Here is a 24,320-nt window from a genome sequence, read left to right as displayed (position 1 = left end):
GGGGGAGGGTTAGGCTGCCCAAACCAAGGGAGGGTTGAACCTAGGACTCCTGGAGGGCCTGACCCTGCAGCTTTCAGGGGTCACCAGGCGAGCAGGAGGTGGCTCCAGGGCTTCCTCTGAGAGGACAAATGAAAAAAGGGTATTTTTTTGAAATAATGTTTAGGAGCTCTGAATTTTAATTTATGTCACAATTTTTAAAACTAAGCACCATACTATTAACTCAGCTCATATGCAGTGAGCAAAACACTGGGCCAGATTTTGCCAGCTAGTCAATGGTGATTAATGCCTAATTCCTGCTCCCCAAGTTTACAGTCTAATGGAGAGCATACAAAAAACGTAAAAGTGCTGTAAATAACAAACGTTATTTACTTGCACAAAAACACTCTGAGGTATGGGCTTCCCTGGAGGCACAGTGGTTAAGAATCCGCCTGCCAATGCAGGGGACACAGGTTCGATCCCTGGTCCAGGAAGATCCCACATGCTGTGAAGCAACTAAGCTCATACGCCACAACTACTGAAGCCAGTGAGCCACAACTCCTGAGCCCACATGCCACAACTCCTGAAGCCAGCGAGCCACAACTACTTAAGTCCTCGCACCTGGAGCCCGTGCTCTGCAACAAGAGAAGCCACCACAATGAGAAGGCCACGCGCAGCAACGAAGACCCAATGCAGCTAAAAATTAATTAATTAATTAAAAAAAAAAAACACTCTGAGGTAGGTAGGGCAAGAGTTAACCATAAGAGCTGCCTTTATTGGGTCAGGCACTGTGCCAACTGCTTCATATTTTCATAATATTAGTTCTTCTAAACACATTGTAAGATATATAAGTAACCAGAAATTAAATGGGACTTTCTTTGTGGTCAAAACTAGGAATATGCATTTTAACAAATATTCCAAGTGATTCTAATAAAGCAATACATTAATATTAACGTCGTATATATCTGAACTTTGAAAACGCTGGCCTAAAGCATATTCAAGGAATAACGAATTCTCAAGTGTAGTTAGAGCTCAGAATACTTATAGCAATGGGAAGTCTGTTCTGAATTTTGTCCTGGGGATATTTTTTGTACACGGCCTTCCATGCAGGGCCCAGGGGACTGGACTTTATGCATTAGGAATGGGACTGATTGAAAATTAATGAAAACTTCAGCTTTTAAGCAGGCAAAAGATATGATCAGAACTTTGGTGGAGGATAATTAATCTAGCAAAAAAAATGTAGGAAAGATTGGAGAGGATGAGAAAGAGGCTAGAGGCAGAGAAGCCAGTTTGAAAGACATTGTGATCACCAAGGTGAGCATTACTACTGCTGCTGCTGCTGCTGGTGGCGGTGGTGGTGGTGAGGATAGTGGTGGAGATGGTGGTGAGGTGATAATGATGGTGGTGGTAGAGTTGGTGGTAATGGTGGTGGTAGTGGTGATGGTGAAGGTGGTAACGCTGGTGGCGGTGATAGACTAAGCACTGAAGCATCTCTGATCTGTCGGAGCGAGACCCCGAAATAGGACCACTGCTCTCATTTTGGCCCTACCATCAAAATAGAGCTCCCTGCTCTAAATGAATTCTTGTAAAGCAAAGGCAGGGACCACAGCAAGGCTCCGAAAGCAGGGTAGGGCAGGAGTCAGGGAAAGCTGACGTACTGGATTCCAGGATTTGCCGACTGTACATTTCCTTACTTTAAAGTAATCTCCAAAGGGAATTCCCTGGCAGTCCAGTGGTTAGGACTCTGCACTTCCACTGCCAGGGCCCAGGGTTCAATCCCTGTTCAGGGAACTAAGATCCCCCATGCCGCACAGAGAAGCATGCAAAAATAAATGAATGAATGAATGAATGAATGAATAAATGTAACCTCCAAGAGTACGCATACCTATTTGTGCTAGGTACTGCTGTCCAGTGATACCCACTATCCCAACTCTTAGGTAAATATTTGGCGCCTCACGTGGTGAAATTTGGACTTGCCTTGTTCTTACTTTTTTCACAGTAAACAATATAATATTTAAAACGTCTTTAAGCTTATCTTTATCCTGGACAGGTTCATGCTCACATAGCCTTCCAGAATTGCAAAATAGTCTACAAATCCCAGGTGTCATACCTGCAGAATACTCCGGTGGGTTTAGAATATTTCGTTGGAAAATGTTTATACACACTTACTGCTTTTATAATTTTACATGGTTAACACAGGAGAGCAGGTCACTTCCCCATCAGGACATGCATCTACACAGCTGCCTGCTTTTAGTCCCTACTCTGTAGATCTGACCTTCCTTGAGACAGTGTCACTTCCTGGTAACAACTTAGTAAAGTATCAAGAAATCACTGAAGAGGCATATGTGGGCCTTGATCCAGGGGTGGGTCAAGTCTGCAATTCAGTGGCGTGATCATTTCGCCTTAAGTAAAATACAGAAAGCAGAGCCATCCTAAATGGATTCCTAATGACACACCATTTTTCTAGGTCCATATTCAATTTTCAAGTAATAGAGTATCGTGAAGGATAATTTCAAACTTTCTATCGCAGTCCCAACGTTGTCATTATTCAAAGGGAATGGTTTCTTCTTCAAAGCAATCCTACCATACATACTCTAGGCTTTTCAAAAAGTAGTTGGTTTTTGTGATGTCAGATATATTCTCTCTTATAGATCTTCAGTAGCAGCTCTAGTAGTATAGAATTTAAGTAGATTATATCCTATTCTTCCTTAAAACCTGATATATTATTGATATATTATTCATCAAAGGCTCCTAGAAACATCAAAGTAAAATGTCGTAAGCCAAGAAATTGGTCTAGAATAACTAAATTGTTTGTTTCTGCCATTCATACCTTAACAGAAATGAAACATTCCTAAAAACAGACTGTGCTTGGATGATAGAGAAAAACTGAACACCTTTTTATATGTTTATAACCTTTCTATATTTTTTTTACTATATATACATCTAATAAAACAGGGGCTTTTAAAGTAAGACTTGAGAAGAAAGAATTATAGAAAGTCACATTTTAAAATATATTTGGTATAATAACTGTCATTTCCAAATTAGTTTAATTTACATCTCAATTTATTTCAAGTCCAAACCTCAAATATCTTCATCTGGAATCATAAACTAGAAGCCCACAGACATATTTTGTCCAGTAACGTGTTGAGTTTCCACAACATTTTTTAATTTTTTCTTAAGAGGGACTCCATTATCTTTATTTATTTTTTAATAGTTTTTTGGCCATGTTGGGTGTTTGTTGCTGTGCTTGGGCTTTCTCTAGTTGCAGCGAGCAGGGGCTACTCTTCGTTGCGGTGCGCAGGCTTCTCATCGTGGTGGCTTTTCTTGTTGAGGAGCACGGGCTCTAGGAGAGCAGGCTTCAATAGTTGCAGCACGTGGGCTCAGTAGTTGCAGCACATGGGCCACAGGGTACGTGGACTTCAGTAGTTGTGGTTTGTGGGCTCTAGAGCGCAGGCTCAGTAGTTGTGGCGCATGGGCTTAGTTGCTTCACGGCAACTCCCGGACCAGGGATCGAACCCATGTCCCCTGCATTGGCAGGCAGACTCTTAACCATTGCACCACCAGGGAAGTCCCACATCATTTTCAAAACACAAATGTAATAGGCAGTTATTGTGCTCGGTGGTAATACCAGCAGTTTAGCTGTGATTTTTGACCTAGATCATCCCTTCACTTTATATATATCAAGAAGTGGAAACTCAAATAAATTAAGCATCTGTCAGCACCCAGTTAGTCAGTGACTGAACCTAGAAAACCCAGGTGTCCTGACTCCTAACTGGTAAGTTTCTCCAATGTCTGCTGGAATTGGGGTATGGGTGGCAATAATAATGCCAATAACAGTAGTGGTAATTATGAAAATGAGAATAATAGAATAGTTACCAAGTATTGCTTACCTGATATAAGCTATAAGCTTTGCATATTATCTCATTAGTTTCATAGCAACTATAAGAAAGATCATTTTTTTGATTTATCAAACTCAGTCTTAGAGAATTAGAGTAACTTGTCTCATTCTTCCCACTACACTATCTCACAAAATAATATCTAGTATTTATCAAATGCCTACCATGTGCCTTGAAATGTGCACTTGTATATTTCATTTTTTTATCCTTAAAGCATCCCTATGAGGTAGGTATTATTATACGCATTTTAAAGACTAGGAAAATGAGGCTCAGAGAATTCAAGCGAATTGCTCATGATATCATAGAAAGAGCATTAAACTACTCCTTCTTTCCATATAGAAAATAAATCCAAATAAATTTAAAATCTGAGCACTAACACAAAGTAACAAAAAATTTTAAATTAGGGGACTATGTGTACGATATTATGGTGAGAATTATAACTTTTAATAAAATAAGAATTATAGAAAACATAAAATAAAAGATAGACATCTAATCTAACTAAAATTCAAATATTTCTGTGCAGCAGAAGACATCTTAAAGTTAAAATTGATGGGGGAATATTTAAACACATCAAGAAAAAAACTTAATGTTCCAGTTGCCTAAAGTGTTTCTACCAATTAGTATGAAAAGATAAACAACCTAAAATAATTTGGGGCAAAGCTTATGAAATAGCAAATCAAAAGGGAAAAAAGTACCAAGTCCAATAAATATAGGAAAAGATGTTCATATACACTAGTAGGCTGGTGAAGATAAGCTGAAATAGCACATCACTCTTGACCTATCAGGCAGCAAAAACAGCTAATACCCAGTACTGGTGACCATGTTGAGAAATGAGCTCTGACTTCCTTGCTATTGGGGATGAATTGCTACAATTGTTTTTGAAAGTAACGTGGTAAAATCTACAAAAGGTAAAATAATCTTTTGGCAAGGGAATCCCACTTGTGTAACTTTATAATACAGAAATGAAAGTACCAGAATATAAAGATAAACAAACAAGGAAGTTGGTCATAGCGTGGCCTCCAAGGACATACTTGAATCATCATCCGCAAAGCAGTGGTTAAATAAATTATGGTCCAATCATACTATACAATATCATGGAGGTGGTGGCTTAGTGTCTGAATCTCCCTGAGTCTCTGTATAAAAGCAGACAGAGCAACTAGATAGAAAAACTAAAAATTCACGGACAACATTTACAACAAAATCAGACGACAAGATACTCCGTGAACCCAAAATGTAAGTAGATAGGAACAAACCACCAGTAGCCATAAGCCTGTGTTGCATCCACATCTGTGCTGGAGAACACAGAGGAAAACAATGACTTTCTTGATGGATATGAGTAAAGCAGAAGGAAACCAGCATCAGGTAGTTTGGAGGGGTGGGGTATGTATTTGAGAATAGCAGCTGAAACTGGGAAGGATTTGCCTTCTCTAAGAGCAGGTAAATTCGAGGGGCCTGCAGTAAAATCAGGAGAGGTTGGGGAAATCTGAGCCTATGTATACACTGGAAACCAACCAACCAGTTTTTCCTTCAAGAAGAGGGCCCAGTTCTCAGAAGAAACAGTTGGGAATAGAATCAAATACAAGCAAGATAGAGATAATAGCAAAGAAGAAAAGAGAAGGTTCAGGTAAAAGTTGGGGGAAGGAACAAGAGAATCAGGAAATCTTGGAAAGCAACATGATGCTAAAACAATAGAAGAGGAAGCCCTGTGGAAAATTCAGGGGGAAAATCCTGAATGTATCACCCTCTCAAGGTCAGAAAAACTAATTTTACTGAGAAATGAAGAACAAAAAAATATCCACTTTAAATCACAGTCAAAGTCACTATAATAAAGAAAAGAGAATAAGGAGCAGAATAACATTCCTACAGAAATGAAAGCATGACAGAAAGACACACCCACAAAATAGATCGAAACTGTAACACACTCTTTCAAAATAAGCTAAAAAACATTAAGAAAATGACATAAGGGCTTCCCTGGTGGCGCAGTGGTTGAGAGTCCGCCTGCCGATGCAGGGGACATGGGTTCGTGCCCCGGTCCGGGAAGATCCCACATGCCGCGGCAGCGGCTGGGCCCGTGAGCCACGGCCGCTGAGCCTGCGCGTCCGGAGCCCGTGCTCCACAACGGGAGAGGCCACAGCAGTGAGAGGCCCGCGTATCGCAAAAAAAAAAAAAAAGAAAATGACATAAGACATGGGAGGAAAAGATATATCTGAATTTTCAAAAACTTAAAAATGATGCCACAGAACTCAGGAAAGAATTAGAAGTAAAAGAAAAATCATTTCAATGAAGATTAGACTGAGGGAATAGAGGAGCAAGTGAATGAGACATTTTATACACTGAGAAAACTAGAACCTGAAAAGGAGGAAGAGTTTTTAAATCAAGAAAAAAAAAGAAGAGTTAAAAAGGATTCAAGAGAAATTGATAAATATGGAAGATAGGCAAAGATTGACCATAGAGATAATAGAAGTCCCTGAAGAAGATAATCAAATCAAAGGACCAGAACAAATAATAAAACATTAAAGAAAACATCCCTGAAATAAAAAGATTCAAAAGAATATACCATGTACCTGAGAAACTGACCCAAAACAATAAATACCAAGACATAGTCTCGTAAAATTACAGGATTTTGAAGAATTTAAAAAAAAAAACCACCACCCCCCCCTTTGGACTTCTAGACAAAAAAAGCAAGTGACTTAAGAAAGAACAAAAATTAAATTATCATCAGACTCTATAATAACAGTAGTTTATGCCAAAATAAAATTGAGTAATATGTTATTGTAGCCAAGGGGGAAAATGTGAACCAAATATTTTATATCCAAAAAAACTGACTTTCAAATATAAAAAGCATGGGCACACTATTAAAAGCATGGAGGAATGCAGGGAATACCGTTTCCGTGAGCCCATCCCGAGGCATCTACCAGACAGTGAGCTTTAGACAACCCAAAAGACCAAATGTAAGAACTAGTGGCAAATAGATGCATGACTTTACTTCTGGACTCTCCATTCTGTTCCATTGGTCTGTATGTCTGTCCTATGTCAGTGCCAAACTGTTTTGATTATTGTAGCTTTGTAGTTAGTTTTGAGATCAGGAAGTATAAGACCTCCAGTTTGGTTTTGGAAATTATGATGTATCACTGTATTTTTCTTCATGTTTCTTGTTCTTGGATTCCAACAATGAACACTAGGAGTTTCAGAAAGAAAAGAGAAAACAGAAGGAAGGCAATTACTAATGAAATAATGGTCCCAGAACTGAAAGACATGAATCTGCAGGTTGAGAGGGCCCACACAGTACCCAGCAAAATGGATGGAGAAAGATCCACACAGAGAATGCCATGGTGAAACATTAGATCATTTAGTACCTAAAAGGGATGGGGCAAACCAGCTCACGTGGAAAGGCTCAGGAATGAGAAAGGCATCCACTTGCTCAATCATAGCACACATGGAGGCTAAGAGACAGGAGCAAAGCCTGGAAACATCTGAAGGAAAAGGGATACAGCTAGAATTCTAAATGCAAGCATGCTCTCCCTTAACAGTGGAGGTGGGGTACAGACATTTCCATCAATGTGAGGTGGCGCCTTCCCAAGAAAGCACTGGAAGATGTGCTCCACCAAAAGGAGGGAATAAAATTAGGAAGAGGGAACAGGGGCTCCACCACAGGCTAGATAATAAAGGGCACCCCTGGGATGATGGGGAAGGGAGATCCCAGGACAGCAGTGGGCTTGGCAGCCATAGACTGCAGTAGGATAGGAGGCTCCAAGAGGGATGCTTCAAGGGCAGGAAGGAAACCAAGAGGTCTATGAACATATCAAGAGATTCACATAAGCATGTGTTCTGCAATATGGATGCAAACACCATAAAATCCAACTGGAAGAATTGAAAATGGTTGCCTCTGGGGAGGGAGAATTGGGGGGTGGGCTGGGTGGGTCAGGGGTCTACTCTTTGTCTTTATAAGCCATCTAGAACTATTTGACCTATATTTGTGTCTAAGTTGGATGAAGGATCATCTTTTTATATGAAAAAAGTAGTGGCAAGCATTAAATATATAGTTATTTGTAACACTAAGACTAATGAGAGCTACAGTGGGAGAGAACGTGTAAGTTATATGCTCTGATAATGTCAATCTAGCACAACTATTTTTAAATGAGGGAATAATAGAGACAGCAGATGCAAAAAAAAAAAAGAATTGTGAACTGTTTTCAGTAATGGTTGGGCAGGTGGTATTAGTATGCTATTCTGAGGCTGTTGTGTACGTATTGTGGAAGAAAGCAAATGAATCACTGTAGTATATCCCAATTCCATCATCTTCTGTGTCCTTGAAAACGAGGATTTTTAATATGCGATAAAGGTATATGTATAAACATAACATAGAAGAAGTTACATAAAAACACTGCAGTGTGAATTTGAATTCGATGTATTCATAACCTAGTTCTCTGTCCACTGAAAGGCCTAGGAAGATTGACCAACCCTGTAGCAATGACAGTGAAGCTTCCTGGTACCCAAACTGTGTTCTTGTGATACAATTTACCACTAAAAGAAAAAAGACTTTGTGGAAAAATACTAATTTCAGGACTGGGCAGGAAAGATGCAAGATAAGTTTTGAATAACTTGTCATACCAGATACAAAGGAAGTTATCAAAGACCACTGGTCTCATGTCAAAAGGACCCAGGAGCCAACCTAAGAGGTTCCCACTGGCCACAGATGGGACAGATGAGTTAAATAAGAATGAAAATAGAAGTGGATTTAAAACCATCAAATACTTTTAAATCTGAGTCCATTTTTATACTTTTAAAAATTAACTGGTCATGTTTGGTAGATACAAGAGAACAAATTTATTATCTTAAAAATTAGTAAATAGGGACTCCCCTGGTGGTCCAGTGGTTAAGAATCTGCCTTCCAATGCAGGGGATGCAGGTTCGATCCCTGATCGGGAAACTAAGATCCTATATGCTGCAGGACAACTAGAGGGCCCACACACCGCAACAAAGAGCCCACACTGCAATTAAGACCTGATACGGCCAAATAAATAAATAAATATATATATTTTTTTAACTAGTAAATAAAAGGGAAAAGATCAAACATCTGCTGTTACTGTGTGAACTGAACCTACTAACCAACTAATATGAGAGGAAGCATTTCTTTATTTAAAAAAAATTCCAACTAGTGACTGTAAAAGTTGGTAGAACCAAGAATATCACCATTTTGCAACCCCCAATGAACTAATGGATCTAGGCACTGAGCATCAATGACTCCCAACAGCATAAAAAGAGAGATAACCAGACATAATGTGCTTCCTGATGAGAGAGCCCGTGACACATGACCTCTAGTCTTGCCAAAGAGATTGAACCTGAGTCTGATCAAGCCTCTGGATCCAACTTTCAAATTTCAGGAAACACAAAGGACAGTGGAACATGCTAAATCTTCCGTGTGCAGGAAATCAGCAAATCCAGACTCTGGGAAACTTTCCAGGTCAAACGCCCCAGGTGCTTCAATAGATAAGTTGTAATATTTGTTAAAAACGGGTGGAGGGAGGCCTGAATATAAAAAGTGAATTAAAAGATATAAATTTTTCAAATGGGTAAGACCGAACTGTAGAGTCTAGGGATGCACACTTAGGTAAAAAAAACATAAATGCAAAGCAGTGCTTGCAATAAAACTCAGAGTAGTAATTACTTTTGGAGGGAGGGTGGGGGCTGTGGGTAGGATGGGGTCTATGGAGGGGCTTCTAGGTGCCTGAGAAAATTCTGTTCCCCGATCTGAGTACTAGGTACAAGGGTGTTGGCTTTATTATAATTCACAAGCTATGCATTTATTTTGCATGGTTTTCTATATCTGTATATAATAAAAACAAAAAGTTAAAAGAGAATGAAGGGGCTTCCCTGGTGGCGCAGTGGTTAAGAATCCGCCTGACAATGCAAGGGACACGGGTTCAAGCCCTGCTCGGGGAAGATCCCACTTGCCGCAGAGCAACTAAGCCCGTGCACCACAACTACTGAGCCTGCGCTCTAGAGCCCGCGAGACACAACTACTGAAGCCCGTGCGCCTAGAGCCCACACTCAACCAAAGAAGCCACTGCAATAAGAAGCCCGTGCACCCCAATGAAGAGTAGCCCCCGCTCAACACAACTAAAGAAAGGCTGCGCACAGCAACGCAGACCCAACACAGCCAAAAATAAAGAAATATATAAATAAAATTTTTTAAAAAAGAGAATAAAGAAGGAGAATCCTATTAAGAATATAAGTATAAAATAGAAGTTTAAGTGGAAAAAAACAGGTTGCAGAATTATTCAATATATTTACTTTATGATTCATTTTTTATGAAAAATAGGGTAGGGGGCACTAATACCCTCTGAAAGGTAATCATCCAGGTTTAATTGTTGTTACCTTGATAGGGATAGATACTTTACTATCTCTTTGGGATATTTGATTAATAGGGGAAAATCTATTAATAATAATAAATATATATATAGTTTGTTTTACTTTTTACTTTGAAATCATTCCAAACTGACAAAAGAGTCCCATGTGAAGTACAAAGACCTCCTGTACATCATTGACCCAGATTCATACTCATTATTAAAATTTTGCCTCATTTGCTCACTTTCTCTATATTTGACAATTAGTTGCAAACATCATGTCCCTTTACCTCTAAATGCGCCTCCAACTATCTCCTAAAAACAAGTATATATTATATATATATAATTTTTAAATATGGACATATATAATTATTAGCCTTGAAAATGTGCAGGGATTTTATATCAAATTAGATAAAGTATATGAAAATACTACTTTAAACTGTAAAGAATTATTATTAAGAAATGTATGTCTCTTTTTCACTTGATATGCCTTAAGGTAATTGAAGTTTAAAGAAATTAGCCATTATTGGATTGCATCTTCCTATAACATAAAATTGCCATCCTTTTCAGTATACACTCAAGCTTAATTATAGTTTAATCTGTTAAATTTTCAATTACTCATGAATTTGATATTAAGGAAATTTGACATACGAAGTTCTGGAAGGTAGCAGAACTTTGAAGAATGCTGCCACACCTCTATCCCATCAGCTGCAAAGTGAGAAACTGACAGAAGCACCTGGTCTGGATTTTTTTTTTTTTTTTTAAGGTGGTGCTCAAATCCAATGTAAATTATATACAGGGGAATATAATAATAAAAACTGATGCTTCGAAAAGGGAAGACCTCATTTGGAAGAATTTTAAAACACATTTATAAACAATTTGTGGACCATATCAGCTTTTATAGAGAAGAGTGAAACCTTCTTTAAATAGTATGTAGATAGTTTGAAAATCTCAGTAGTGCCTTTCAAGATTTTCACATCTGGGTTTGGTCTATTTTTGTGCATGATGTGGGTATCTTGCCAGAAAATACAGGGCCTGTTTTTATACTTTGCAGTAAATTAAGTTTCAGTCGATGCAAATTATTTGACGAGCTAGTCACTTCCAAAGGCACAATAAAAATACTAGTTTCTGAAACGTTTGTGCTAAAATTACAGCCCCATTGAAATATACGAACTCTGACCGCAGGCCTATAAAATTGGCCCCTAGGTTTGCATTCATAAATAAGGAAGAATTAGCACCTTGGCGTGCCCTGATGTAAGATTTCCCTACGCCACGCTTCCCTGCATTCTAAAAACAAAGTTCTTTTTCTTTAGAATTTAATTGACTATTTGGGATCTTAAACTAGATACCATTCTACTATAGTCTGTCAGGTAGAGTAAATACAATGCGCTGAAGTTTACTGTAAGCGGACGGGGCGTTCTTCTGGGGGATGCAGTTTGGAGATGCTCCGAGGGCGAGGTGGCTTCTCCCCCGGAACAGCGCAGTGTTACGGTCCCCGTCTCGCCCGCAGGTGAGCGAGATGGAGGTGAACGGGCAGTTCGAGTCGGTGTGCGAGTCGGTGTTCAGCGAGCTGGAGTCACAGGCAGTGGAGGCCCTGGACCTGCCGATGCCCGGCTGCTTCCGCATGCGGAGCCACAGCTACGTGCGCGCCATCGAGAAGGGCTGCTCGCAGGACGACGAGTGCGTGTCGCTGAGGTCTTCCTCCCCACCGCGTACCACCACCACCGTGAGGACCATCCAGAGCAGCACGGGTGAGTGGGCAGAGCTGGCCCCGCGCCCGGGGGGCTGCACGACTGCCCCCAGACACTGCACGTGGTCCCCTCGCTGTTATCACACGGTCACCCTTCACCAAACCCCACCTACAGCCCTCGAGGCAGCGCGTCTGCTTCCCTGCTCGCCTCTATCCCCAGCCTCCACCGGCCACATCCACGCACACCCTTCTTCCTCCATCTCCATCTCTGGTATCAACAGAGGAGACTGCAACTGTGGGACCAAGAGGGATGGCACAGGGGGAAGATCTTCCCAAAACACCCACACAACATCCTAGGACCGCACACTCATCCCACCCAACTCCTACTCTCCATCATCAGGCCCTGACTTTTAGGGGTGTGACCCCTCCAGGAATCAGACACCCTGACTGTTGAGCGTCACAGAGCTGGAAAGCTTTTTAAATTCCAAGATATCCACAAAATGACTCTCCCAAAAGACCTGAAGTACCACTGTGAGAAAATAAGAAACGGATGATGCAGTAATATTGATTGCACACTTTATGAGTTTTCTTTCCTTATAACAGAAGGCAGATTTATTTCATCATTTTAAAACCTCCTAACTATATGCATACAGAATCTCCTTTTCCCTCTAAACTAATTCAGGTTTATGCTGCTACACTGTCTTTTGATCTGATTTTAGTCAGAGAGGCACAGAAGAGCTTAACTGGTTTCCATGACACTGGACCTACACAGGAACATAGTCATGGATTGTGTGTGACAGTGTACATGTGTTTTTTGGGTTTTGGGGTGCTTTTTTAAAAATAACATTTGGGTCCAAGAAGAAAATCCCCTCCATAGTTAACTAGTCTTAACTTTGATGGAATTCAGCATTACTCCAATAAAGACTAATTCTACAAAAAGATCATCAAACCAAGAGTCAAGATAAATAATGATGAATTAATTAGAAGGAAGAGTCTTACTAGACTATTGTATTATTCAGTTTTTGTTCTAGGTGCCTCAAATGTAATTATCGTTCAGCCTAGAACGTCTGCAGGCTTGAGAATTAATAGGTTCTCAAACCTGAATTAAAATCCTACTAACTAGAAAGACGGGGTTGAGATAGAATTTGCAAATAACCATTAGAGGTGAAACAATAGGCATTCCTTCTGGACCAATGCAAATTGGGATCTCAGGATTAGGGGAAAGATGCTTCTAGACGTTACCCTGGCTCAGCAGCCCCTCCAGAGCGCAGCAGCTCTGGCCCTGGCTGGCTGTCTCCCACCAGAGATGGTGGGTGTGCATTCCTGCTCACTAGGAAATTTCGCAAGAACAGCCCAGACGAGGTTAATAAGTTAAATAAGGTTGATTCAGAAAATGAACACATTTTTTAATTCATTCATGGGCATATTTATGTGTGTTTACATTTGTGCACTAAGTGTGGCTTGAAGGTCTGCCTGCGCCTCTAGCTTCCTCACTGTGTCTTTGGTGTTTCCTTGTTTCCCTGACCCTACTTCCAGCTCCCCCTCAGTCCTCTTCCGTGTCTGCTCCGTTCTCTGTATAGCGGCCTCATCACCCGCCAGCTACTCTTCTGTGCTGTAGTTAGTCCTTAAACATGCAAAATGCAGATCCTTGCCCAGAAGGGCCGAGGGAAGGAAAAGGGCTACTGGCTCACCTCCACCTCCACCACCCCTGCAGGGAGCAGTGTTGGGGGTAAAGTGACAAGGACTCCAGGATGGCTGTTTTCAGATCAACTAAGAGGTGTTTGTGTTTCGTCCTTTAAGAGACAATTTACTTACTCTTTGTACTGTGCTTTTCACCCCAAATGCGCTATTCTGACCTTCCTAAGACCCTTCCCAGCTGCTCTGGGGGTTTGCAGAGTCCAAACAATAAAAATCCAGGTAAAATCCAGGTTGCCAGTTACATCGGAATTTCAGATCAATGGTGAATACTTCTGTAGTGTAAGTATATCCCAAATATTGCATGGGACCTACTTATACGACAGAATTATCTGTAGTGTCTGCAGTGTTTGCTAAATCTGACAAGCCTATCAGAGAAGGAAGTGAGCAAGGCCTGGGAGGGCGTCCTGTGCTGTTCCATTTAGAATGTAAATTAAGGGATTTCCCTGGTGGCGCAGTGCTTAAGAATCTGCCTGCCAATGCAGGGGACAGGGGTTCCATCCCTGGTCAGGAAAGATCCCACATGCTGCAGAGCAACTAAGCCCGTGTGCCACAACTACTGAGCCTGCGCTCTAGAGCCCTAGAGCCACAACTACTGAGCCTACGTGCCACAACTGCTGAAACTCACGCACCTAGAGCCCACGCTCCGCGACAAGAGAAGCCACCGCGATGAGAAGCCCATGCACCGCAACGAAGAGTAGCCCCCGCTCGCCACAGCTTGAGAAAGCCCACGTGCAGCAATGAAGACCCAACACAGCCAAAAAAATAAAATAGAATAGAATGTAAGTTCAGTTGGAGGGGCTTTAGCCAGTGGCCCTATGTGGGAGAACAGCCAAATAATAAAAGAAATAAATGAAAACACCACGGAGGTGACAGCAACTGCTCCATCTTGGGCTCCACATGCCTTGTCCTATGTCCTGGACCCCATCCACCTGCAGCCGTCTAGATGGGAAGGCTCCAGGCTTGGCTACAGCTGCAGGGGTTTAGGGTCAGGAAGATGTCACAGGGAATGGTGAAGCATAAAGTATCAGATTTTTGTACAGGGCAGCCGGTGACCTCACCCTTCATCATCCAAGTCAACATTATGATATATCATTTTTACAGTCGGGGAAAAGTAAGCAAACAATTTAAGGGCTAAATATTACAGGAGTTTCTAAGTAAGTCCTTTAGAATTCTAATATCACTTTTCACAATTTCTCTACGCCATGAATTGGTTCTTTTTAAAAAGTCGCTTTAGGATATAATAAGATTCTGTGCCCTTCATTCCACTGCTCTCATAATTCCTGGGCTTCCTCCTTACCCCTCTTCCTTCTCTCTCTCTCTCACACACACACACAATTTTCCCTTTCTCTGTCATGTGATGTCAGTACCATCATATTTTCTTCTACTGGTTTCCTTCCAGTAGAAGTTTCCTTCCTACTTTCTCATAGGACCTACTAATTTTTGAAAGCGTGCGCTCATCTGTGTTAATCAGGAACTGACTTTGCTCTAATTTTAACCATTTCCCCATGTACACAGGTCAAATTTACAACCGTGTTGGGACAGGAGGTAGATTTCTCCTTTGCTCATTATTCTTGGGACATTTACAACAGATTCCATTTGTCTTAAACTTCCCTTTCCCTGAAAGACAATGCTTCGTTTTTGTCAAATGCAGTTAATAGCTATACCTTTTCTCCCCACGGACAGTCCACATTCTGAGTCTTTGATTTTTGTGTCAGCCCGTTTTGAATTGTTCAAATTTTCAACAAAATAGACACTTAAACTTTTCTCCTCCAGCCTTGTCCATTCTTTATATGAGCAAAATGACACCACCGACAAAGGTCCACAACAGTGCCTGCTGCCACGTGGGAGAATCAGGAAGATGGGCTTGGCTCTAGATGGCCCTAAGGAGCCCCTAGTAAAATGATCAAGGATTAACGGAGCCTTGGGGACCAACTAGGAGCTGAGTTAGGGAGTGATTTATAGTTATGCTTCTTTTGGTTTATTGACTTTTCGGTTTATCTAACTATGATACAGTCCTATGTTATCTCAGTATATCATCTGCTTCAAGCACGCAGATAATCTCTCCATCTAATAGATTCAACAAGTTTTTATATAATCATTGCACCTGGGACTATTTGGTGAGGATTACAGCTACCGTAGGAAAGTAAAAATTTTAAGAGGGCAGTTAGCCTTATGACTGTGGGAAAACAAGCACCCTTACCTCAATCGTCTGAATATTTTAGGTGAAAGTAGAACTTGGTGCTAGAAACAGACCCAGACCTCCACTTCAGAGTACTGGATTCGACTGGCCTCCTTGTGGAATATACAAATGCAATTGTACGCGTTTAAGGATGAGGTTTCTTTTCACTTCCGACACTAAGCATCCAGGATCTATCAAAGGCATTACCACATTGCAGCTAGACAGACTTCAATATGGTGACATCAAAAAATATATATATATATATGGTGACATCAGGGGCCTGGATAAGCAAAAATAGTGTATCAACATCAGTGGATCTACTCATACAGATACACAGACACACACGTGGTCAGCAGAGACAAAATGCATCGTTTGTAGTTGTTACCCAGCAAGTAGTAGGCAGGAGGGTCAGTGGGTGTGGACAGAGGGAGATTTTTAAAATAAGCACGTATTGCTTTTCATGATTTTAAAAGCCAATATAATATTTGAATTAAAATAATACTCTTTGACAGAAATAGGCAGACTATCATGATATATGCTTCTCTGGTCTTTTAAGAAGTTTTCGCTTTGAAACTACAAGTCTTTAAAGGAAGCTTTATGTAGCAATAATATAATATTTATAAAGAGTAAGTATATGCTACCCTGTTGCTCCTCACGTTTGGCCTGTGTGCTATATTCTTCTATTAGGGGAAGCTCTTAGAAATGGATGGGGTTGAACTGGTCTCCTGTTCTTGATGGAGCCCCCAGGAAGGGCAGCGAGGGCCCAGGACAGAGCGTCACCCTGGCGAGCAGCCAGGGCCCTCCAGCAGGGAGTCAACACACTTTGCCCTCTTGAGTGTGGCTTGGGGCCGCGGTGATCACAGCATGTTTTCCAGTTTGATTTTTCTAACAAGAGAGATCACATTTTTCTTTAAATAGAGACACGCTCTTCCATAATCTTAACCTCACACACTTTCCCAGCTCCAGATACAGAAGCAGTTACCTTTTTGAGCACCTGAGGTCGGGGCTAACATCCCAGGAGTTCTCACAGGTTTGGGTCATCACACCCAGGCAGCCATCCCATCTAGAAGACCACACCAAACCTACCTCCCAGCATCCTACACTCCAATCCCATACAGCCTGCTTCCCCCCCACCCCCAGCAACAGCAACAAACCCTAAACACACAAGATCTTAAGCAGAATAACATGAAGGTAGTAATTTACATTTATAACACATGCTAGGCATTCAATAATGGAGGAAAAAAAGGTAAGAGAAGATGCAGAAAAATACTTGTTTTACTCCGATATAATTGACATATTACATCGTGTAAGTTTAAGTAACTGTGATTTAAAAACTCCCAACAAACAAAAGTCCAGGACCAGAGGGATTCACAGGCGAATTCTATCAAACATTTACAGAGGAGTTAACACCTATCCTTCTGAAACTATTCCAGAAAATTGCAGAGGAAGGAACACCCCCAAGCTCATTCTATGAGGTCACCATCACCCGGATGCTAAAACTGGACAGATACCACACTGTGTAAGTTTAAGTTGTAGAATGAGTTGATCTGATTCATTCATATGATTAGCACCACAGTGTCAGCTGACACCTCCATCACAGCACATAATTATCACCTCTTTCCTATGGTGAGAACACTTAAGACCTAGTCTCTCAGCGACTTTGAATGTAATACAGTATTGTTGACTATGATCACGGTTCTGTGCATTCGATCTCCAGAACTTATTCATCTTCTAAACGGAAGTTTGTTCTTTTGACCACTGTCTTCCCCTTTGCCCCATCCTCCCGCCCCTAGTAAACACCACTCTACTCTCTAAGAGTGCAGCTTTTTGAGATTCCACATATAAGTGAGATTATGCAGTATTTCTCTTTCTCTGACTTATTTCACTTAACATAATGCCCTCAGGGTCCACCCATGTTGTCACAAATGGCAGGGTTTCCTCCTTTTTGTGGCTGAATAAATGTTCTATTGTGTATCTATATACCACATCTTCATCCATCCATCCCTCCATGCACACTTATGTTGTTTCCATATCTTGGCTATCATGAATAATGCTGCAGTAATTAGCCAAAAAAAAAAATACTTAAGTACCTCACAAACTCCATACTCAACAACTGTTTGGGGACTTTCCTGGTGGTCCAGTGGTAAAGAATCCGCCTTCCAATGCAGGGGACGTTGGTTCGATCTCTGATCAGGGAACTAAGATCCCACATGCCGCGAGGCAACAAAGCCCACATGCCACAACTACTGAGCCCTCGCACCACAACTAGGGAGAAGCCCACGTGCCTCAGCTAAGACCCAATGCAGCCGAAAATAAATAAATAAAAAATAACTAATTAAAAAGTTTGGATAATCAAGGTGACTTTCCCAGGGAAATAGCGTTGCTGTTAAAATAAGTTGAATGATAAAATACTAGCAATAGAAACTTCTATATCATCCAGTCCAGGGGTCTGAAACTACAGCCTATGAGCCAGATCTAACCTGCTGCCTATTTTTGTAAAAAAAATTTTATGGGCACAAAATCACATCCATTTGCTGACACGTTGTCTGTGGCTGAGTAGTTGCTCCAGAGACCGTATGGTACAGAAAGCCAAAGATGTTTACACTCTGGCCCTTTACCGAAAGAGGCTGCCACCCCCGATCTAATCCACAAACGCATTTTAAGGTAGGAAAACTAAGGCCCAAAGTGGTAGGCTTCTAGCTGGAGGCAAAGTCAGAATAAAACCCCAGGTGAGCCATAGCCCTTTGCTTGTTTGCGCCTCAGCTCTACAAATTCATGGAGAATCCTTAGAGTTCAGAGGAAGCTCACTTCTTTCTAACAGGCGCAAAGTTAATTAACAGGTTGTTTTTATAAAGCAATGAGGGAAAAGTTCAGAAGTCCAAATGACAGACAGCAATTTTTTTTAAACAAAGAAACTTTCCTTTCTATTCAAGATAAGAACAAGTAATAAATTTCAGATCTTGCCTGGACTGGTTCCTTGTCCCTCTGCTTATGAGGCTCCCTTCCTTGAATTTCTCCAAACATCCAAGTAGAATTGTGGAGATGTCCACTTCCTCCCATCTTAGAAGGCCTAGACCAAAAAAAAAAAAAAAAAAGGCAAGATTTGTAGTACAACTTATGCCTCTTGTGAGGCAACTGCTCTGTTTTTTATATCTGAGAAAACTGACAGTGATGACTTTTGGAAGAATTTTGGTTATAATGTTTCTTCTTTGGGGCCCTTAAGGTGACATTCTTCTGCACTCTAAGTAGAAATATTATGAAGTCATAAAATGCAAAAGTCCTGTCGACACTGAGGAAGACACAGGGTCTGAAGAGTGTCTTCTGCTTTCATCTCCTCCAGTAGTTTTGCTGCATATAAAACACCTCTCGGGGGTGTGGAGAAAAGGGAACCCTCCGACACTGTTGGTGGGAAGGTAAATTGGTGTAGCCACTATGGAGAACAGTATGGAGGTTCCTCAAAAAACTAAAAATAGAGTTTCCATATGATCCTGCAATCCCACCCCTGGGCATATACCCAGACAAAACTATAAATAAAAAAGATGCATGTACCCCTATATTCATAGCAGCACTATTCACAATAGCCAAGACATGGAAACAACCTAAATGTCCATAGACAGAGGAATGGATAAAACAGACGTAGTAGATATATATACAATGGAATACTACTCAGCCATAAATAAAGAATGAAATAATGCCATTTGCAGCAACATGGAATGAGTTAGAGATTATCATAATAAGCGACATAAGTCAGACCGAGAAAGACAAATACCATATGATATCACTTACATGTGGAATCTAAAATATGACACAAATGAACTTACATAAGAAACAGAAACAGACGTAGAGAACAGTCTTGTGGTTGCCGAGGGGGCCAGAGGGGGTCGGGGGAAGGATGAATTGGGAGTTTGGGATTAGCAGATGCAAACCATTGTATGTGGAATGGATGAACAAGGTCCTACTGCAGAGCACAGGGAACTATATTCAATATCCTGTAATAAACCATAATGGAAAAGAATATGAATATATATATATATGAATCACTTTGCTGTACAGTAGAAATTAACACATTGTTAAATCAACTATAGTTGAATAAAATAAATTTTTTTAAAAATCGCCTCTCATATAACTGATTCACTTTGTTATAAAGCAGAAACTAACACACCATTGTAAAGCAATTATACTCCAATAAAAACGTTAAAAAAAAAAAAAATTGCCTCTCAGGACCAAAGTGCCAAACCTGGAGGTATCATGCACCGTAGACAGCCCTCAAATCTGCCTTTGCCCATGGGAGAGGTTGTCACAGGGCCAATAGTGATGGGGCCCCAGGGTCTTCCGGCCTTTAGCGTTGTTGTGAGGTTCAAATGAGATCATTAATAAGGAAGCACTATGTAAATTACACATCAGAATGCCTCTACCTTGGGTTTAATTTTAATCTCTCAATCTCGCTTAGTTTAATAATAATGATAATGGCTAATCTTGGAGCGCGTACACTTTGACGCGCATTATGAACCAGTTGCATAGATTATCTTGTGTAATCCTCACAAATACTCCATGACATGTATGGGATGTGATATCATCATTTTCATCATGCAGGAAAAAATATTAAGGCTTAGCGAGTGTAAACAGCTGGACCAAGCTAGTGACAGAACAGGCTCTTAAATTCTCTTTACTCATCAATAAATGCTTAGTAAAGTATAGTATACCCTGAACTAATTTATTACAAATCTGTCTACAGAATGAGAGGCCCAGGAACTCTTTTTTTTTTTTTTGCGGTATGCGGGCCTCTCACTGTTGTGGCCTCTCCCGTTGCGGAGCACAGGCTCCGGATGCACAGGCTCAGCGGTCATGGCTCACGGGCCCAGCCGCTTTGCGGCACATGGGATCTTCCCGGACCGGGGCACAAACCCGTGTCCCCTGCATCGGCAGGCGGACTCTCAACCACTGCGCCACCAGGGAAGCCCCAGGAACTCTTTTCTTTCATTTTTCTTCCCACAAATATTCATTTAGTTCCTGCCATGTTTGAAACCTGTGTTTTCCATTAAAATTTCTGAAAATCCCTCTTTAAAAGAAACTGTTTTGATCACATATTAGTGACATGGTTTTTCATGCTGGTTTGTCTAACCCTGGGATATCTGTTTAAAGTGAAATTAAAGATTAAAAAAGAAAGAGAAATGACAATGAATAAAAAAAAAGCCTCAAAGAAGAAAATACTCTTTGGGTTTAAAATTTCATATTATACTTGGTCATTTTGACATGAAGGTGGATTTAAAAGATCAAATATCCAACCCTTGATCTAGTTATAGTGCTGTCAGATAGCACTGAGTGGAAAAAAGAATTTTTACCAATTCACATGTAAAGTAAGCAGGTGGTAAAGTCTGTGTTGTGGCTGATGAAATCATCAGAGGTCTCTACCTTGCACTAAGTAAAAAAATACTATAATTTAATCCTGATCTGGCTGGTCTCTTGGCTGGGTTGAGCATTCATAACCCAGTTACCAAGGTCAATCAGAAAACACAAATTAGAAAATCAGACTTCTTTCCTGTGAATATGGGAAATTTCTCCAAAAAATTAATGACATGACAACACAGAACCTAAAAATCCGCTTTTTTCTCTTTCTGATACCTCCGTAGACACTGTTTTGTAATGGAATATGTGAACATATTTAAAAGCCTTCAGTAAGTCCAACATTGTCTGATCCAATTAGCATTGAACTTTAACAAATATAGTAGAATAATAGTAACTAAAAACCATATGTGTGATTAATGCTAGCACTTGGACAACCCTACACAGCTCCAGCTAGTAAATAAATCCAAGAGCCGAGCTTTTGTATTTCTCTCTGTTCCTCTTGCCATTGACTTTCTGTCAAGCATACAGGGTAACCCTTTACTGCTGCCAAGTGTCCTTACTTAAAAAAGAGAGAAGACCAAGATGAATAGTACCATGATTTTACTATATTAGCAATTATATAAGAAATAGTCTTATATTTATCGTAATGAGAAAGCAATGATCATGTCACTATTAACACTGAAAGTTTTCTTTGCCATCTGCTGGTGTCCTACTGACATGTAAATTCCACCAGCATACAAGATAACTTTTCCTTTTTTACCCTTTTCTTTTTATTGCCATTTTTTTAACTGAAGTACAGTTGATTTACAATGTTGTGTTAATTTCTGCAGTACAGCAAAGAGACTCAGTTATACACATGTACACATTCTTTTTCATATTCTTTTCCATGATGGTTTATCACAGGGTATTGAATATAGTTCCCTGTGCTATGCAGTAGGACCTTGCTATTTACCCATTCTTTTTTTTTTTTTCTTTTTATTTAATAGTTTGCTTCTACCAACCCCAAACTCCCACTCCATCCCTCCCCCTCCTCTCCCCCTTGGCAACCTCAAGTCTGTTCTCTATGTCTGTGAGTCTGTTTCTGTTTCATAGATAAGTTCACTTGTGCCATATTTTAGATTCCACATATAAGTGATATCATATGGTATTTGTCTTTCTCTTTCTGACTTATTTCACTTAGTATTATAATCTCTAGTTGTATCCATGTTGCGGCTCTTTTTTACACTTTTCTATTAATTATCAGTATTACTGAGAATACTCATAACTTCTAATTTAACTTGCAGAAGAAAATAACCAGTCTAAATTATCTCTAAAAAATACAAAAAACTGTCAAAATTTAATTAGTGTTTATCCCTACAATATTTTTTCAGTTTTATGGTTTCAAGGGGATACGTAATATTATTAAAATTAACTTTGCTGAACCACTTTTATACTTTACAGGTATATCCCTGACAAAGAATATCAGATCTGATGAAATCAAAAGCTCACTCTGAATTTCTGAGTAGGATTACCGTCCTTTGCCTCTTAAAATCCAAACTTGAATTGCTTTTGCATCTGATATCCTTATCCCATTACATACTTTCCCCCACAATTAAATTATATAATTTAAGAAAATCAGTGAGTCTATGTCATCCACTGCTTTGCCTCTAAAATATCTTATTCTCTTCCAAAATGTTGATGACGGCCAGAGAATTATGACGAGATATGAAATGTTGGCTTTTATCATTTTCAAGGAACTTCTTTCCATCATCTTTAATTTTAACTTTTTGTTTAGAAATAATTATGTATTTACAGGAAATTACAAAGATAGTACAGAAGTCACTTATACCCCTCAGTCTACCCCAATGGTTACATCGTAGATAACAATACAATATCAAAACCAGGAAACTGACTTTGGCGCAATGTATATGGGTAGTTATCACAAGTGCAGATTCTCGCAACTACCACTGCACTCGAGATACAGAACCATACCATCACGACAAAGATCTACTCTTGTCCACATTTTACCACTTTGAATCAAGTATAGAAACCTAACCTCCCTACAAGTCCCTTTGCCTTCTCTCATTTATAATATAATTATCTTAAATATTTTCTCTACATACATTGAGAGCCACATCACACAACGTTATACTTTTTGCTTCAAACGTCAAATATAATGTACAAAATATCGGAGGCGAGAGGAAGTCTATTGTATTTACCCATATTTTTTTGCCAAATTGCCAAGTTTGGGAAATTTTCAGCCATTATTTCGATGACCACTTTTTCATCCCCACCCTCCTTCTCCCATCCTTCTGGGACTCCTGTGACCCAGGAGCCACGACTTCTTCAATGCGTGGTTTGAGCAGAGTTTCCTTCGAAGAGGACATGCGTGGGCTGGCACTATCCTTTTTAAATCTCTATTAAACGACTTCTTCTGCCTGGCAAACATCGAAACAATTCTTTCCACACAGAGATGCCCCACCTAACGTGACCCAACTTTCACACAGGGGCGACCACCCAAAATTACATTTCACTCTGCACCCTGTGCTCAGTGCCGTATCACTGTCAGAGTCCAGTATCCTCCTTCCCAGTCCTGTCTCACCATTCTGCAAACTATGGGATAAATTGTACACTCTTTAAAAATACTCAACTATGCAAAGCAAACACTCAACAATCTTGATTGAGAAAAAGGTGAAGACAAAAAACGCTCAAGGACAGCATATCCATTGTCCTTCAAACCATCTAGGATGACTTTAGTGGCATTTGTCACAGTGGCATTTTAATAAAGCACAGCGTGTCTTAAAAAGTAGTGCAAACCAGACATTCTCTGTTTATTTAGCCTTTGGAATTGCCATGTGTTTGCTTAAGTCAGATGGCAGCTACATCAATATCTTTTCCAGTTTTATTGACAGCACATTTACTGTATCCCATTAAATAAAAAGAATGTTTAAAGAAGCTTTCTTTTCAGAATTCCCTGGCTGTCCGGTGGTTAGGTCTCCATGCTCTTACTGCCGAGGGCCCAGGTTCAATCCCTGTTTGGGGAACTAAGATCCCACAAGCCGTGTAGCACAGCCAAAAAAAATAAAATAAAATAAAGTTAACAAAAAAGAAACTTTCTTTTCATTTAAAAATTAGTTACCTGATACAGCCACTATGGAAAACAGTATGGAGTATCATCAAAAAATTAAAAACATAACTACCATATGATC

At 40.2% G+C, this 24,320-nt stretch overlaps 1 protein-coding gene across 3 annotated transcripts in view; it reads left to right on the top strand.

Moving 5' to 3' along the window:
• Window positions 1–24,320, top strand: part of DLGAP1 (DLG associated protein 1) — a 325,501-nt gene that overhangs the window by 147,283 nt on the left and 153,898 nt on the right. For all 3 annotated transcript variants that reach the window (XM_032602889.1, XM_032602891.1, XM_032602890.1), the window contains exon 4: window positions 11,730–11,970. In XM_032602889.1, coding sequence (XP_032458780.1) covers window positions 11,730–11,970 — 241 coding nt within the window. The remainder of the gene's footprint in view (window positions 1–11,729; window positions 11,971–24,320) is intronic.

Source organism: Phocoena sinus, chromosome 14 (assembly GCF_008692025.1).
Source record: "Phocoena sinus isolate mPhoSin1 chromosome 14, mPhoSin1.pri, whole genome shotgun sequence".
NCBI lineage: Eukaryota > Metazoa > Chordata > Mammalia > Artiodactyla > Phocoenidae > Phocoena > Phocoena sinus.
This window is presented reverse-complemented; position numbering and strand designations above follow the sequence as displayed.